Source organism: Halichoeres trimaculatus, unplaced genomic scaffold (assembly GCF_033239565.1).
Source record: "Halichoeres trimaculatus isolate MK-OKI-2021-1 unplaced genomic scaffold, fHalTri1.1 fHalTri1_scaffold_8, whole genome shotgun sequence".
Lineage (NCBI taxonomy): Eukaryota > Metazoa > Chordata > Actinopteri > Labriformes > Labridae > Halichoeres > Halichoeres trimaculatus.
In genome coordinates this window covers 24865830-24883728 of record NW_027437186.1, presented here as the reverse complement: position 1 = coordinate 24883728, position 17899 = coordinate 24865830, and the positions used below count along the sequence as shown (strand labels likewise).

General features: G+C 38.9%; 1 protein-coding gene across 1 annotated transcript in view; it reads left to right on the top strand.

Moving 5' to 3' along the window:
• The window catches only part of sorcs3b (sortilin related VPS10 domain containing receptor 3b), a 46205-nt gene extending 32794 nt beyond the window's left edge, over positions 1-13411 (top strand). Inside the window, exons 17-27 of the mRNA XM_074675804.1 lie at positions 96-209; positions 795-966; positions 2495-2681; positions 2978-3111; positions 3437-3560; positions 3872-3984; positions 4298-4432; positions 6715-6814; positions 7715-7820; positions 7932-8092; positions 11748-13411. Coding sequence (XP_074531905.1) covers positions 96-209; positions 795-966; positions 2495-2681; positions 2978-3111; positions 3437-3560; positions 3872-3984; positions 4298-4432; positions 6715-6814; positions 7715-7820; positions 7932-8092; positions 11748-11812 — 1411 coding nt within the window. The 3' untranslated portion in view covers positions 11813-13411. The remainder of the gene's footprint in view (positions 1-95; positions 210-794; positions 967-2494; positions 2682-2977; positions 3112-3436; positions 3561-3871; positions 3985-4297; positions 4433-6714; positions 6815-7714; positions 7821-7931; positions 8093-11747) is intronic.
• The last annotated feature ends 4488 nt before the right edge of the window (positions 13412-17899 follow it).

Below are 17899 nucleotides of genomic sequence, written 5' to 3'. Positions count from 1 at the left end.
GCTCAAACTGTGCCCCACTACAAAAGCTTGTACATGCCAGATTATTTGAGTAGAGCTGTTTATCATTTTATGAAGTGGTGTGTGTTTTCTGGCAGTGATTACGGGTGGGAGCGCCAGGTGGATGGGAAGTGTTCCCCTGCTTTTTGGTTTAATCCAAATGGGGCAGCTAAGAGCTGCAGCACCAGCCAAAGCTTTCTTAACAGCACAGGGTAAGTGGCCCTCGATGTTCAATCCATCACAAAACAATGTTATTTCATTCCAACTTGTTTGTCATGTTGTGCTGAACGCAAACGAAAAAAATTGCTTTTACTTCCTCAATGGTTAAAAAAAAGACACACTGAGGACTCGGGGAGCTGAAAGAGTAACCTTGACTGTGTCCCAATTCCATAATACATAAAAATGCAAAGTGAGCTTGACTATGCACAACAATTATGATAATAAACTTGCAGATAGATTTATATTGTACACTACACAGGATGGATACAGAATAACAATTGAGCTACTTCTGTTACTACAAATAGGTATAACCTCAAGCATCTGCTCCTCTTTGCTATAAAAGATTTAAAGTAACATGAAGCGCAGCATCTTCACATAAACATCTGGCTTTCTCTTTTTAATACTGAAGTGACAGAAGTATTACTCAGTTTTTGCCCCTATCTGTTAAAAAAAAATGAAAGCATACGATGCAGATTTTTTCTCTATGAAGATTGGTTCCAGCTCACATTTCATGTCAGGAGTTGAAATATAAATGAAATATGACATGACACTTTGTTCTCTGACTTTATGCTTCAAAGGTATCGGAAAGTTTTATCCAATAACTGTAAGGAAGGTGGGAGGAACGTCTACTCACCAAAGAGGCAGGCGTGTCGTCCTCGACCACCTCGAGGACTCCGGCTCTCCACCAGTCAGGGAGAGCTCAGTGCCAGTGTTGGGAGCAACGTTACCTTCATGGTGTACCTGGATGATGTGAGTCTCAACACCTAAAGATCACTGTAGGGTTGGTAGAGCGTGGAGTGTTAGCAAATGTGTAAACAGGTTGGGTCAACCGAGATGCTGCACACATCAGTGAGCTATATACCAGTACAGCTTACATGTGGTAAAGCTCCTCTGCTGAGTCAGCTGGCACAGCATTAAACCATGTTTACCTTAAAGGTATAGCACCGGAGCCTGATTGTATTTCATAATTTAAAAAGTATGCCATGTACAAGAAAATATTACAAAAACATGTTTTTTTGAACTGTGGAAGGAGCTTCATGAAAGTCAAAAGATCAATGTAAGTTGTTTAAGGATCACAAATTTGCATTCCAAAATGATTAAAATCTATCTATTTGTCAAGACCTTTTCTAATTAAAATCACAAATGCAATGATAAAGTGCCCAAATTAAATGCATCCAACTTCTCGGCTTAATGACAGTCTTAGCCAAATTTGTGACAACTTATCATCAGAGTAAATTATCTTTCAAAACATCAGAAAGTTTGACATCTTGAAAATTAGCTTCCCTCAGAGGACCTTGAATGCTTGTACCATTGCGGCCGATTGAATATTTGTAAAGACGTTACAGAAAAATAGAAATTTCAACCTCTTGGTGATGGACAGGAACAGTCAGGGGATCATAATTCGTTCAGGAACATCCTCTGAGAACCACAAATGCTCACATGAAATGGTTAGAAACCATGGTTCAAAGACCATTACCATTTTTAGAGCAATAAGATAATAATCCTTCTATATGTTTCTGATTGCTCAGGGTTTTTAGATATTTCATAGATATCTGGACTCAGTCTATTTAATGGGAGTAACTGAAACGTTGTTTGTGCTGGATTAATAAATCAAAAAGGTTTTTCGCTGCAGTAGTCCTTTGATCTTTGATGTATGAACACTTTTAATTGGAACTACTTCCTGCTTCGAAGATGACCCCTGTAATACTGTGGATGTGGTGCTGTGAAGATCTCTGGGACTCTCCCTGTAAAGACAAGGTGTTATTGATTCTTTGAATTCAAGTCTTAAAACTTGTGAACAATACAAGTGGAGACTTGTTTGTCTTTGATCTGTAGTTTTTGCGGCAATATTCCAATATAACAGATGAGTTCAGCTATTTGCATGACTGGATGCTTCAGGGAGTAATAAAACTGTGTTTTTTCTTTGTAATGAGTCTGGGAAAACACATCAATAAGGGGAGTGTGGTGTTGTGTTTGAGATGATTTATCAGTAGATATGATCACCAGATTTTAGTAGACTCTTGTCACTCTTTAAGCCCTCCGTGACCTTTTTTGCCTCCATTGCTCTCCTTTCCCTTTTCCTCTTCTTTCCTCTGTTGAATTTCTGTCTCCTTTCATTCACATTCACCAACAAAGTGCTTGTGACACCTCTTAAAGGACATCTCAGCCCGAGCACTTTAACAGAGGGCCTCTGCTTACGTCACTTGTATGTGGAGTAATTGAAGTGTCTTGACTTAAGCCGTGGTGACAGAGGCCATGTCTTCCGGTGTGTCCTCAGGGAGACTCGCTGAGGACCAGCATTCAGCTTGACTTCGGGGATGGCATCAAGATCACATACTCTAACCTGAGCAGGACCGATGATGGCATCAAGCACATCTACAGAACAACTGGGATTTACCGAGTGTCAGCTACTGCGGAGAACAGCCAGGGATCTGACAGCAGCACTATGTTTTTACACATCACCAGTACGTGAATAAGAAACATCATTACTCATTCCTGCGGCAGCGCTCATAGCATGAACCTCTTTTCTTTCATGGATAGTCACGTCCCCTATCTGCTGAATTTCATTTTAGTCATGGTTCTATTGTCTTCATGCCTTTTAGACTCAGAAAATGCAAAACTACACACCTGAAGCTAAATCTACATCATCTGTGATAACAATAACACGCACTATGTGAGCGCGTGTGAGTGCAATTATATGTATACACATGTATTTGCATATATGTGTGGTTGTGTTAAAGTGCATGTGTTGCTGCTTCAGGTCCAGTGGAGCGTATTTATCTCTCCGCTCCTATCGTGGCAATCAGGGGGAAGGAGGCTAATCTGACTGCAGTGGTTTGGCCAAGCCACACAAGAATATTGACCTTCTTCTGGTGGTTTGACAACAGCTCCGAGGTGAGAAGCATCTCCACCCACTCCCACTGTTGTTCCGCTGCAGCCGTTCCTACTTCCCCTCTTTTCATTATCCTCGTGCTGTTGTTTGCGAAGTGTAAATCCACAGAGCTTTAGCACAAGTCATGTAAAATGTGACTGCACGTGGCTTCCTGGCGTCTTTCGCGGGTATCCAGCTAGCAAGACTGGTCATATTTATTTATCATGTTGATTGTTTTCCCTGTAGCACCACCTCATTATACAGTATGTCAAGGGCTGCATGTACGCCAGCTGAGAGGAAGAAGAGTTTTTCTGTGAAATTCTCTCTGTTTTTCCTTTTGAAATCCAGCCCATTATAACCTTGGAGGGAAGCATCTCATACACGTTTCAGAAAGAGGGAAAAAACAAGGTCACGGTCCAGGTTGCCTCTGGGAGCACCATCATACAGGATTCAAAAGTTATAACTGTTAAAGGTGAGAGGGGGAGACAGTCTTCAAAGCACTTTAATTGGTATGTTGCACGTTACATGAATATGCAATATGCTAGCTCGGGGAAAGTATGATGCCTCTCGGTCCACCCTGCTAGCAGCAGCGTGTTCATGTCAATGTGGACTTATCTAATGAATGAAATGTCACGGTATGCGAACATGAAATCTTGAGGAGCAATTAACTTCAAGGCTCATGTTGCCAAATGAAAAAAGACGAAACTGCACATCTGATTAATCAGAGAAGAAACCAGAAGTAGCACTCGTATTCTAACAGACCTCACTTCACTGCTTTTTCAGAGTTCTTCAGGTCGCTGCTGTTGTCGTTCTCACCAACTCTTGATGAGCACAATCCTGACATCCCTGAGTGGAGGGAGGACATAGGGCGTGTGGTTCGGACAGCTCTGTCACAGGTACATCGTGGCGCTATTGCTCTGAGATCTTTCTTGGAACTATCATCACCCTATGGCTCTCGGGATTATGACTATTTTATGGATATGTGCAACACTCACCCCCACAGTTACCTTTTACCGTCCAGACAAGGGCTGTTGTCTTTTTAGTTTCACTCTGATGTGAGTAACCTGAAGCCTTTGTTAGGTGTCAAAATGTTTGCAGTAAAAGAACTTGAGTTTGGAATTTTTGCTTTTATTGTCCTTGAGTTTGAATAACAGTCCGTACCTTTAAATATAATCATAGTGGAGTAATACCTGGGACTCATCATTTCAGGTGTCTGGAGTCTCTGAAGAGCAGCTGCTGGTGTCTTTGTACCCTGGTCTTCCAAGTACAGCAGAGCTCTTTATCCTCCCTGATGAGCACATGTCAAGTGAGCACAAGAGGAGCAATGAGGAGGCTCTGGAGACGGTAAGAGACATGATACAATATCATGTGAATTTTTATCTAGAATTTTATCAAACAATGCTGCACTGTTACAGTTAGCAGATTCTAATAATGAGCAAAGAAAAATGACATTGGTTGATTGTTGGTTTGGTCAATACTTGCTGTGACTGTTTTGGTCATAGATATTTTAGCAATGGAAGGATTTTTGAGTTTTACAGTGTGTTATGATGGTGATGCAAGGGGATACAGCAGCTTCTCCTTGTCTGATCTAAATCTGGAATTCTTAATCTTGATGCTGCAGCTTGGTTTGGATTGATATGTTGTAGGAATGCACAATATATCTGTATAAATATCAGTATCGGACAATGTTGGTCATTTTTTTAACATATCAGCATCAGCAGATGTGTAAAAGTGGGCCGAAATTTACTAGTTAGCTGCCGGCCATTTTCAGAGCATCTTGAATGATCTTTGAAGACCCAAATAATATTGTTTTCGATGACAATGTAAACATCAAAATTACCTAAGAAGAGTGGACCCCCTTCTTCTATGTCTCTCTTCCTGTGTTTGATCCAAGTGGTACTTTTTTGCTTGCGTTCATCTGGGGCACTCCATCCTCTGACCCTCTCCATGGTCGTCTTTTCTCAACTTTGTGCCACTCTTTCTCTCTGAACTACCTCAACACATCATCTCAGATATTATTTTTTTCTTTTTTTACCAATATCGATCTTGGTAAATATCGGTTATCAGCCATAACAGCAACATTAATTTGTTGCATCCCTAATTTGTTGTTCCGGTGTTTGTTGATACTAACCAAGAGAACTCAACTTACTACTTTTGTATGATTGTGGACATTTTGCTAAGCTAATATAATAAACTGGTGATATTCAAGGCTGCTTCACCCGAAAAGAGATATTTCTAAAATATGGATCATTTTGTCCCCATTTTCAAAAACAAAAATTGTGTCTAAGATGTATGAACTACACGATCTCTGTGTACGAGCTAAGTTGGAATATTTCTCTGTCCACATAACAGAATGAAGGAAGCACAAGTATGCCAGGCCAGTATGTGGCAAGCATGTGTTATCAGAACATCAAGTTAAGCACATAGACTGTATGATATATGGACAGTCTCTGTGACGTCATCCATCAGTTCTTGATACAGAGTAAACTGTAAACGCTGAGTCAAGAGGGGGCCTTTGAGCCTCCTCCCCAACAGCCACATGGTGCCAGACCTGTCAGCCGTTGATTGAGCCTCTGATTGGACAAATTAATGATCTTAAAATTAGGGATGCTAAATCGATATCAATGTCAGTATCGGCCGATGTTGGTAAAAGTGTAATGTAAAAGTAGGCCGATATTTACTCATGAGCTAACAGCCATTTTCAGAGCATCTTGAATGATCTTTGAAGATCCAAATAATATTGTTTTCTACATCCATGTTACACCAAAATTATCTAAGAGGAGTGAACAAGGAAAGCAAGTTTTACAATAAAGGGAGATATTGAAAAATACAGTTTGCATGATTTTCAGTATGTTCACAATTTGATTGCCTCTGATTGTTTTTTGTTTTGTTTTTTTTGTAATCAATATTTGATATCAGTAAATATCAGTTATTGGCCATATCAGCAATATTAATATCAGATATCGGTATCAGCCAAAATTTTCATCATCGGTGCATCCCTACTTAATATCTCCTAGACCACTGAGTTAGAACCCCCACCCACCCTGTACAGTGTGTCTTAATAAAGAAATTAGATATTCAAACCCAAGCTGTTTTTTGTACCAGAATGTAAAAAAGTTTATAGTATCTGTGTTTTTTTGGCTTGATGTTTACGGGTTTCTGGTTTTTCTGCAGCCAGCCTCAAGCAGACATTCAATGAACTGCAGCTTTTAGCGCTTCTACCTATTCTTCATTTCCTAAACTAGATGTTGCCCTTGTCAGAGCCTGATATGTAACACAGACTGGAAATATAGTACATAAAAAAAGCATTTAGAGAACTCTGACATTTACAAAACTTAACATTTATATACCAACCTGCATTGAAACAATAAGCCCTTTAATCCATAAATTGTTGGCTCACTCTATGATGTAATGAAATTATTGCATTATTGAGAAAAAAATATTTTTCCTGGCCCATCATGTAATAACCGACAAAACCAGCAAAAAGTTGTGTAACTGGGGGTTGCCAAAACAGGAAAAGGTGGCCTATTGACAACATCAAAATAATTTTTATTCTGTTATCTCTCACTTGCCACAGATGTGTAAATGTAAAGTAAATGCGTTCCTTTCCTTTTATTTTAAAACAGATATCAGATATTTTTGTCACTGCCCTGAACCAAGGCCAGATCCAGTTTGAACTGAAAGCTGATATTCGTATTATGGTGTACATGACTCAGCAAACTTTAGGTAAGTTTGTGTGAAACTGCTGCCTATTATCCTCACTCTGATCAATGGTACACTTGAAAACCTGTTTCTGTTTTGTAAAGTAAAAAGCTTTGAGACATGTTTGTCTTCATTTATGCCAACTCAGTAAAGTTTGTCTGTACATCAACAGCACATTAGTTTTGCCTGCTGATGCACAAAAGATAAACTGTGTGTATTTCTTGGGACTGTGTGACATTGAGCTCTGCTAAGACTGAAAACATCCAAAAACAGTGTTCCCTGAGTAAGATCGCTGTGATAAAGTGTATCACAGGATTTAAATATCTTTCACAGTGAATCAGTTTTGCACCTGAGGCTGTGAGACAGTACTTCTCTTTGAAATCATTCGATCAATGAAATGATTGACAAAGAAGTCATTTAGTATGCGCTGAGGTAATCGGCAGGGTCACTGGGTCATTAGCATATCGCAGAAACGTGTCGATCAAGCCCGCGTGGCTTTACCCTTTTCATCCACCAGCAGATCTGTCTTCATTTGTGTCTGCGTACAAAGGTCTGGGTTGCCTTTAAAATGATTCAGAAAGGTCACACATTTCATAGGCTTCTCTCTGAAGGAGACAAAGATGGCCGACAAGGGGAGATACTTTGAATATTGCATCTCAGCATTTAGAAAGCCATGACTATGCATAAGCTACCTGCATGACGGTCCCTGCGGAGAAGTAGCAGACCTCCTAAAGGTTCTCTTTAATACCCTGAGGGGATAACACTCAGAGATCAGCTCTTCAAACTGTACCTGCTGTTGTTACATGACACAGGATAATGAAAGTCATCTCCTTGAAATAAGACACGCTTCAGACGGGGGAAAGGTGCTTTAACACATTTATCATGTCTGAGATTTGACACTCATGGGATGTGCTTACTTTTCAGCGCCACTTGTGGATTCAAACTCCATTCACAGTGGATCTGCAATGTTGATGCTGCTCACTGTGGTCTTTGTTGGATTAGCAGCGTTCTTCATCTACAAGTTTAAAAGGTGTGTTTCCTTTGATACGAGGGTGAAAAGTGTATAGACTTCGCTGGATTCAATTTTTTTGCTTTTCAAGCAAACCTTGACACAGCTTCTTATCTGTTTCCTTGTCAAAAGAAAAATCCCCTGGATCCACGTTCAGACTGAGGACAGTCAGGAGAAGGATCCAGAAGTGATCAGTACAGTCGGTCAGAATGACAACATGACAAAAGTAAAGCTCAGCGAGTTTCCCTCGCCGAAAGAACTAATGGAGAAGGAGCTGGAGGCCAGGAGCCGAGGTACGCTTGCCTCTAAATTTATTTTAACAATCGTCAACTGTTTGAACATAAACAGTTGTAGCAACTCAGAATTTCACAGTATTTCTAAAACACTGACAATATTCCCAAAGATCATTGATTATTACTGATTGTTTTTCTATTTTTAACTGTATCAAATTGTTACCCCTGGTCAATGAGGATCCCCCTGCTCTAAATCCTTGCTTAAATAGCCCATGCTCTGCTGCAACTATTTTAACAGAAAGACAGAGAGTGGGGTCCAACAGTTTCACCACTGTTAATGCACTGATGGAAGTTAGACGTCTCATGTTAAAAATAAACTCTTTCGTACTGTTATTTAGAAGCAATCTTAATTTTAGATTACCTTGAAATGCTCACTTACAAAAAGCCTCACCTGTTGTTGAAACATAAAGTGAAAAATTTCTTATCCTGGTTTTTAGTTTTAGTTGCTGCTACAAAACTCCCTGCTGATTAACTCTGTCAAAGAATCATGAGGCAGTGTTTTTGTGCATAATGACAACCTCATTCAAGTAGATGCATGTTAGGATAGTAGAACTTAGAAGAAGTTAAGTCAAGAAATTTTATTTGTTTATTAAAAGGGAATAAGTTGAATAATTTCTAACATAAAAAGACAATTTTTATAATACTTTTAATTGACATTTACAACCGCCTCAGGTATGGTACCTTTATGTGAGTCAGTTATTACCCAAGGTTTCTTCTTCTTTTTTTGCTTCCTTTAGTGCATAATAGCATTGCTGCAAATTATCCATCAAAAAATGATACATAGAATATTCATACCTGTTCTACTCAGACTCTTAGTACAGTGTTTTAAGAATGAATATCACACCATGAGAGATACGAATTAACATTTCACTGCCCCAAACATCCGCACTGTTTTCCACACAATTTTAGCTAAATTCATAGACCAAACCTCTTCCAGCCTCTTCTTAAATGAAGTCTCCTCGTCGACAGAGGTGACTGTGAGCTGAAGTGTAGATGTTTCTGCAAATTACACACTACAGGCACAACTGCAGCACAGTAACCAGGTATCAGGATGTCAGGTTAACCGTCTGATGGCCACGGCTGACATTCACTGAGATGTCTTTTAGATGAGAACTGTTCGGTCCCTGCACACAGCGCAGGGATTACTTGACAGAGGTAGCTCTGCCATGCTCCTGACACAGACATGTGGGCTGCAGGTCTTTTTTCCTGGACACTCAGCACTTCTGGCTATTCTTCATTTCTCAGCTGTTTTTACCTTTTACAGAGTCCTCGCAGCAGAAACAAATTAACTCTGTTTTGGTTACTTGTGAATTGGTTCATTTACCAAAGAGCAGAGCAGGATAGGACCCTTTGATTGGGGGTTTGATTAAATAAATTTATAACCTGCTGTTTAATGGGTCTATTATTACACCGAGACTCAGGGTGTTTAATTGTCATGCACTCTGAGTTTGGCTGGAAGACAAAAAAAAAAGCTTTTATTTAAATGTTTTGCTTAATAATAAATCGTAAACACTGACTTTTAAGTTGTATTACCTATGGACCAAATTTCCCTCTGTAATGCATTTTCCAAAAGAAAAGATGAATTTCTAAAGCCTGTAGGGGTCTTGTTCCAGACAGTTGGAAACATGCCCCCTACCAGAGGCAAAAACATTAACCACTTTTAATTTAATTAATGTCTGGGTACAGTGATTTTATGTGATCTCATTCTAGTCTAATGGCTTTAGAAGCTCTAGGAAGAAGTCTGATAGTCGCTGGTAGTTTTAAAAAGTGCAGCAGGAGCTCTGAAATGAGAATCACAGCCCAAATTCAAAAAAGTTTAGAAAGTCTCATCACTGAAGAAGATTTGATGAGGTTAAAGTGAACTTAAGAGCAAATGGACTATAATTCTTTTTACCCTGTCATGAATTAATGGTGAATAAGCCATATGCTACTAGATTGTAAGTCTATATGGGGGTTCACTTGGAAAAACTGTGATTCATCAAGCTGTAAAATGCATTTTGACCTTCCAAAGTAAAACATTCGCAGGTGTATACTTCCCAAAATGATGAAAAATGTGCATTTTGTATGACCACACTTCTTTCAGAGACGGGCGTAGTAACAGACTGCTTCTGAAGCTCATGTTCTGTGAGGGAGATACTGCCTTTTTTTTTTTAATGAACCTCAGTTTGAAGTAAGCCAAAAACATTTAGGACTGATCCTGTATGCACTTATCAAACCTCAAAGAGCTCTTAAGATGCTCTGCAGAGCCATTTTTAGGGCTCAGATATTTCTTAGCTTAGTTTGAAGAATATAAAACTCATTCATCCAGCAGCTTGTTCCCACTTACAGTAAGGTATGAGTAATGTTTCAAGAGCAATTTACAAGTAATCACATAATTGCATAATTTCTGGAATGGAATAGCCAATCAGGGACAAGGCTCTCCTCAAGATTAATTCTTATAAAATCCTTACATTTAACTTAAGTGTCGCTCCCTGAGGTAATTTAGGAATAGAGAAAGCTGTCTCTTAGGTGTACATCTTTAAGTGGCCACTTGAGACTACCTCTGAAATTACCTCAAACTCCTTAAACCTTGTCGTTAACTGGACAACTCTGAGCAGAAGTTTTGAATGTGGCTTGAAATGACAGGTTAGTGCAGGTATCTGAATGATAGGCACCACCTCAGCTGGTTGGGTAAACTGAAAGAAAAAGAGGAAAATGCCAAAAAATTGCAGTAACTGTTACACATATCAAAACATGCCCGCTTGTCTGTTTCATCAACCATCAGCGGCTTAAGCTGTGCTGAAATGAGTTTGATTATTTGATTATTGGTTTATTATGGGTTTGTGAACAAGACTGAATGGGAATTTAACAGCGGTGCACATTTGTGCTTTTAGCAGCTTGATAAGTTCAGGTCAGGTCTCCGTCCTACTGCTCACATTTCTTTTTTTGAATCTAACCATTCTGGACTGACAGGCTGAGAAGCTTCTGTTAAGAATAATGAGGCGTTTAAATCTCTGACTGGAACCATTTAGCTCGCAGCCTCAAACTCTATCTTCTACCTTGCAAATAATGATTCTAAAGTTATCTTTTTTAGTGTATACCACATGATAGAAAAAAATGCCCTAATTGAAATGCAAAGCTTGATTTGACAGCCAATTTGTGCTTTCATAAACTTACTGCCAGATTGTTAGTTTAATGAACCATCATGGAATCTGTGTCAAACAGCTTTGCCTGAATTCCTGAGTTTGTACTAACTGACACGGTCAGGAGATAAAAATGCCACCTTTGAATAAGTCTGCGTCTGCACAATCTGAACGACCCCACTTGTCACTGCAGTGATCCCATCTTATCGGCTCTCCATCAGCAGCTCAGTCCTGTGAGGACAGGCTGTGTTGCTTTGAGACGTCAGGGGGCTTTTCAACACAAATGAATGGGACATGACTTTATAATCAAGCCTAAAAGCTTCTACACACCGTTTAATCTACAAGTAAAGAGATTAGAGACATTAAGATTGGACTGTGAGTTGTTTGGATGCTGTTTAAGTTTTAACTTCAAAACAAAATCAATGTCATGCAGATAAAACCCAAAACTCTGTGTTCTGTCTGCAGCAAACAGGATTCTTGTCTTGTGCAAAGCAGCTCACCAAGACTTTATGTATTTCTCTTCATGTTTTCAGGTGGAATTGGGAGAAATATGGAGAGAATTGTTACAAGGGAATTTCCAAACTGTACAAATGTCTAAGACATGCGCTGTCACCCAGTAAGTACAGATTGTTGTGTTACAATTGTGCTGACATTGTTTGCTTTGCTGGCCTTGTTTGTTTTTTTTTGTTCTTTTTTTATTTCACATATATAGCTGCTAATGTTCAGTCATGTTTTTAACTCACATAGACTCAATATCTACTTCACAATACTTGATGAAGATCAGTCCTTTGAGCCAGACTCCAGGGCCTCTAGTTTGAGGGCGGTGAAATGAAGGGATTGGTGAAATTTTACTCAGTGACAAATTCCAGAAGAGCATATATGTTTATGTTTTTGAAAGATTTTATAAATATATTTAATGAGGTTTCGGAACAAAAAAACTACTGCTTGTAGCATAATGTGTTCTAGTTCCTCTTGTATTAAATAACTGTTATGGGAGGAAAACTATGGTAGTCAGTAATGCTAATGGATCTCTAATAGCTCGAACCTTCTACGGAGAAATGTGGCACAAGTTCAGAAATAATGCATGCAACAGAACAAAATAAATTCAACAGCTGAACTATAGAGAGGAAAATAAAAGACAGGGAATAAAAACAGTTGCATATATAACAATCACAGTACAATTTAACATAATTTAAAGTCAGAAAACGCGTGAAGCTAAACAAAAACACGCTAAAAATAAAGAGATGACAATGGAAGTGCTTCATGAAGATTGGAACTTTTCTGTCACATCCCACTCATCCAGTCTCCTGCTCTATCCACTGTGCTATCTTCTTTAACTAAAGATCATAAAAGCTCCACATTAAAACTTAAATATATTAAAAAGCTTTACTTTTACTTTATGAGATTACCTGTTCAGATGATAATGTGTTGCAGTAAAACAACAGGGAGTAAAATTGAAACAAGGCTTAACTGAGTTTTATAGCTTATGTATTGACTCACTTTGTCCCTCCAATAATAAAATGTCATAAACTGTTCCATCGAGCGCCTCTAGAGGCCTGGAGCACTTGGTTGTCAACTCTTGATTTGCAGCGTGTTTCTTTTGCACGTGTTTTTTGTGTCTATATGTTTCCAGAGGAACTCTGTATATGCATGTTTTCTGTTGATGCCTCCGATTTGGTTTTAACTTTTACACGTATTTACAAATTTACGGCACATTTAAATTAAGAATATTTAACCAAATGACAATCATTTAATCATTTTTTTGACTAGTTAGCTTTATTGGCAATTGTAAAGAAAACAAACCTCAAAAGCATTAATAAAGAACCACAACATTCTGCTTTTTAAAGTCATAATTTAGACAAGAAGTGAAAGTGCTCAGAGACAGATGCTTTATTTTATAAGTTTTCTTAAGTAAATACGAACTTGAGATGACGTCTAAGCTCAACAGTCATTGAAAGTTTCTCAGTGTGTAGTTGTCATTTTCTAGTGATTGACGATATTTTGTAACCAATGTAGCTGAGCTGAACTTTGCTCCCATGGGCCTGTTGGTCTAAAACCGAGGTGTGGTCAGATGCATCCTATGTAAATTGTTATCTAATGACAGCAGAATGCAACGGCACTGATTCAAACTAGTTATAAAGTCAATGGTATGGTATTTTCCTGTAAATTAAAGTGATACTCCGGGATGGAACAAGTTGGGTCCTATCACAAGGTTTAGGGCAGAAATTACCCCAATGCAGACCAATATCAGATTTTTTTGGTGGGAGTCTGTTCATTTGTGTTTTTGGTCAAGTAAAAAATGGCCCTGTCTGAGTGCATAGGAAACCGGCAGATGAGCAGGGAGGGGGTGTTTGGTGCGTGTGCCCTGGGTTTCTGCTGCACAAAAACACTGCTGTAGGGGTAATTTCTGCCCTAAACCTTGTGATAGGACCCAACTTGTTCCATCCCGGAGTATCACTTTTAAGGGAACATTTTTCACATGGTCATATTGACTTGACGGGTTCATAAATCTGCTTGAAACACACAAGTCGGAGCAAATTAAGGGTTCACAACTGAGCAAGAGTGATGTTTTATTTTGTTACTGTCATTTATAACTCAAGTTCTTTAGAAACATATATATATCCTGAAAGTTAAAACAACCTGTTACAACAAGAAGAAAGCTGGCTGTTTAAAGGCAGGAACACAGTTAATAGAGTGTTTAAGTTGAGTCAATATTTCATTATGTCGAGTAAAACCACTTTCTGGGTAAACAGCTTTTACCACCCTCAAACTGGAGCTCTTTGAGTTGTAAATACCAAGTTATGAATATTTATAAATATATAAAACTGTCAACATTTGACTTTGTGAATGCTTACAAGAGAGACACGTATAGTTGCTGTGTAAGATAACATGGTGCTCTTAATGACTGTTTCTCAGATGATGTTACACAACACTAATGTGAAATAAGGACAGGGAAGTCTGGCCTTAGAGGTGGAAACACTAACGTTTAAGCTTGTACATAAAAAGAGATGGAATGTAAATCTATACAGTAGCTTCATCCCACTTTATTGTAAAGTCAACTCACTTCACAGAGATTTTCCATAACTTAAAGTCTCACTATGAACTGTTTCTTTCCATTAATTGATTCAGTTTTTAACAGTGGCATGCCCTGATAATCTCTGATAACAGACTTAAGAAAATATTAGGGTGAGCGAGTACTGTATATATTCCATGGCTGGTTTTAAAGTTTACTTGACACATTAAACATGTAAGTAAACACCTTGTCTAATAGTCTAGTCGTGCAATCGAAAGTTGTGCATGATCTATGATATTGTTCATTTTTGTCGATGATATAAAAATCGTCTTGTTTTGAATCATATTTCTTACTGTGAACAAATTGCCATTTTAAAATTGTTCAAAATAAATGTATTTTTATATGGAATCTGTTTTTTCTATGTTCCTACTAATGCTTTGTGCTCTTTAGGAAGACGTAAGGGTATAATAGTTGATGCTAATACTGATTTCTGTCCTTGTTCAAGGCTGTCAGGGACAGACTTTTTTGGCTGTCCTTAAATGAGACACGTGTGTTGTCAGGACATAAACCTGAGGACAAAGGGGTTCACGGAGCTTTGTTCTAACACCATATCCTCAGTCTTATCTCACACACAGGTGTCTCGCAGCAGCCGGTGTATCGGTCTCAGCAGAGGACTTTAATGATTCCACAGAGGCTCTGAAGCTAGCTTTAATGGGCACAAGTGTGATAACACCCATGTGACGATTCCCATCTGACACTCACACTGAGCTTCATTTCACTCTATCACTTGATCACTCAAGTTGCCAGATACGGATTTAATTGGAACAATTACTGAGGCTGTAGTCGAATGATGAGGAACTGATGGTTTTGTTAAGAGGAGCGACAGGCATTACGTTTCCTTCTCCAGATCAGAAAAGAAACACAATTATCGCCTTCAGGTGGTTAACTCTGCCTAATGGTAAAGTTACAGTTCACGCTCATATCTGGCAACTTGTTTGATAAAGCAAATGGGAATTTTTAAAGAAACTCAATACAAGTTATTAGGTGTATGTTCGTCAAAGCAGAAGTGTTGTTATATCTAATGAATCAAGTGATGGATTTCTGGGACATGCTGTACCCACTTCAGAGATTAATTTACTGATCTCTAATTTACTGTGGAGTCATCTGAATGGGAAAATAAGAAGGTAGTTTTAACCAACAGAATTAAATCAGTTCATTCTTAAATCCAGTAGGACTCCAGTGAAAAGTTTAAAGAAATTCCTGATGTTTTGTGTTCAGAAAGACAGGATAAGAAAAAAAAATGCTTTTGACAAAAATGTCAAGCCAAAGACTTATCTGCTCGCTGTATTTCTGTCTTTTAACCTGTGGCAGCCAAACTCAAACCTTTTATTCGATCCTTTTCAGTCCATCAAATATTTTTGTATCAAATTTGAGGAAAATCTCTCAAGAGGATGATGAGATTTCATCACCAAGAATGGCCCAGACAGTGTAGCCAAAACAGTGTCTCCTGCTCAGTCTATCACCAGCAAGACAGCATAAAAGCTGTGAGCATTAAAATGACAAACAGCAAGGTTGGAGGACAGGACTGTACGGCTGATTGGCTGAAACAACTCTTCAAATACAAATCTGTGGCATCAGTGCCCTTGTTCCTCTGTTTTGCATTTTGTTTGCCACTTCAACAGCTCCATATCGCACACCAATCTTCATCACTCCAGCAGCCATCAACGCCCCGAGAGTCTTATTCTCGCTCCTGCTCTCAGTCTGAATTAACACCAAGGCCTTTCTCTAACTGCCCTGGGATGTTCAGCAGCGCACAATCAAATTGAACGGTGACAATCACTAATGGATGATTCGCTGCAGCCAGACACCGTAATGTAGCACTCAATGAAAGGAAACATGCTCATCAATTTCACACTGTGGCTAACACAATATTGCTGTGGGTTATTGTTGTGGGACATTTTTCATTCAAGGTGCTGCCCAGACTGGGAAAATCTTCCCTGATTGTGTGTGTGCGTGTGTTGATTTTCTGGAGAGGGGGGTAATTAATTTGTTGCTCAGTGGGAGAGCCAAGAAACCAGCCCATTAGAATCACTCCAGGCTACTTCTCATTGTCCTGCCACTGGGCCCCTATTGTATCATGCAAATAGCTGTAGTGAAACTTCCAGCATGCTAAGCTAAACTTGTTAGAGAGGAAGCGGAAAAAAAACTAATTTGACAAAGTGAGAATACCTGTCGATCAAATCTCCCTATTTGAGTCGGACTAGTATAATTTTTCCACTTTGTAGAGTGTGTTGATTGACTAAATCAATCCAAGCAAAAGGAAAAGCTGCATTCAAAAACATCGATTTTAACAAAGAGAAGAAATAAGCTGTTTTTGATTTTGGAAATGAGTTTTAACAACCAGCCACGCAGCGTTTATGTTGTGTTTCTGCTTTATTCTGCAACCATGGTTACCTCTGCAAGATCAAATGAGAGACACAGAAACAACCCACTGAATAATCACGTCACTTGTAATGAATGAGTTCCCTAGTTTCTGAGAAACCAAAGAAGTACCAAAGCTCACGTTTCTAACATTTCTTTTTTTCCCTAATAAAGACATATTCAAGTATCTTAAAAGAGGAAAAAAATACATCATGCAAATATGTTCACAATCGTATTCACAGGTTGGATATTGGGACTTAACAGAAACTTTGTTAAATATATAACAAGCACAAACTGAAACTCCTCCGATGTCTGGTGCAGAGAGAGAAAGACAGCGTTCACCTGATGACGAGAGCGAGTTTATTTATGCTGCAGGCTCGATCGCAGGACTGGAAGGGAAGAAGTATGGAGAAGCCTCTAGTCAATTTGTCTTTCTGACATATGATGCTGACAACACTTAAAAAGAAAAGTTTGATGAAGAAGAACTTCAGTACTTATCCCAAAGAGACAGCAGCTGACCAAAGCTCTGCGCGTAGGCTGAGCCTTGTTGACAGCAGATACGTCTTCTCTATCTCCGTGTCCCTCGCAGCCAAGGAGATGAACAAATCCGCAGCCTTTTGTCCGCCGAGTCCTTGGGGGCAAACCTCGAACAGACTGCAGGATCCTCTGCATCGCTGTAAACTCAGGGAATGCTGTGTGGAGATGCTGGTGTCATCGTGGCGGGTAAACAGTCCAGAATGAATAAAAAAAATAAACACAAGGATGTTTTTCTGACCTAAAAACAAGGGTATCAAACAAAATGTGGTGTAGTTCAGAGTTTTTGTACTTTCCTCTTTCACAGTGAGATCAGCTGGATGTAAACAAAACATGAGAAACCTTTTCAAAGAAAGAGTATTTTAAAATTTTGATGCTAACTAAAGAGGAAACAGGCTGATAAATCTGAATAGTCAATTAAAATGTTTTCTGACCACTTGTTACTGCATTACAAAGTCTTCTCATTTAACGCTGGAAAATTTCAGAACAAGAGAATCAAGCTCACTTTGTAGAAACCAGAATGTACAACAAATGCTCCCACCACCACCAAAAAAAGAATAAATAAATAGATATGATGCAAAAGTTGGAAAAATGTTCCTCCTTTAACAGTCTGATAGACAGTTGCTAAAAATCAAAAACAAAGGATCACTGTGGCAGCAACAATCCATAAGCACAGTTAAGCATTTTTAAGCTCTAAGAATGAGAGTTTTTAAGGTA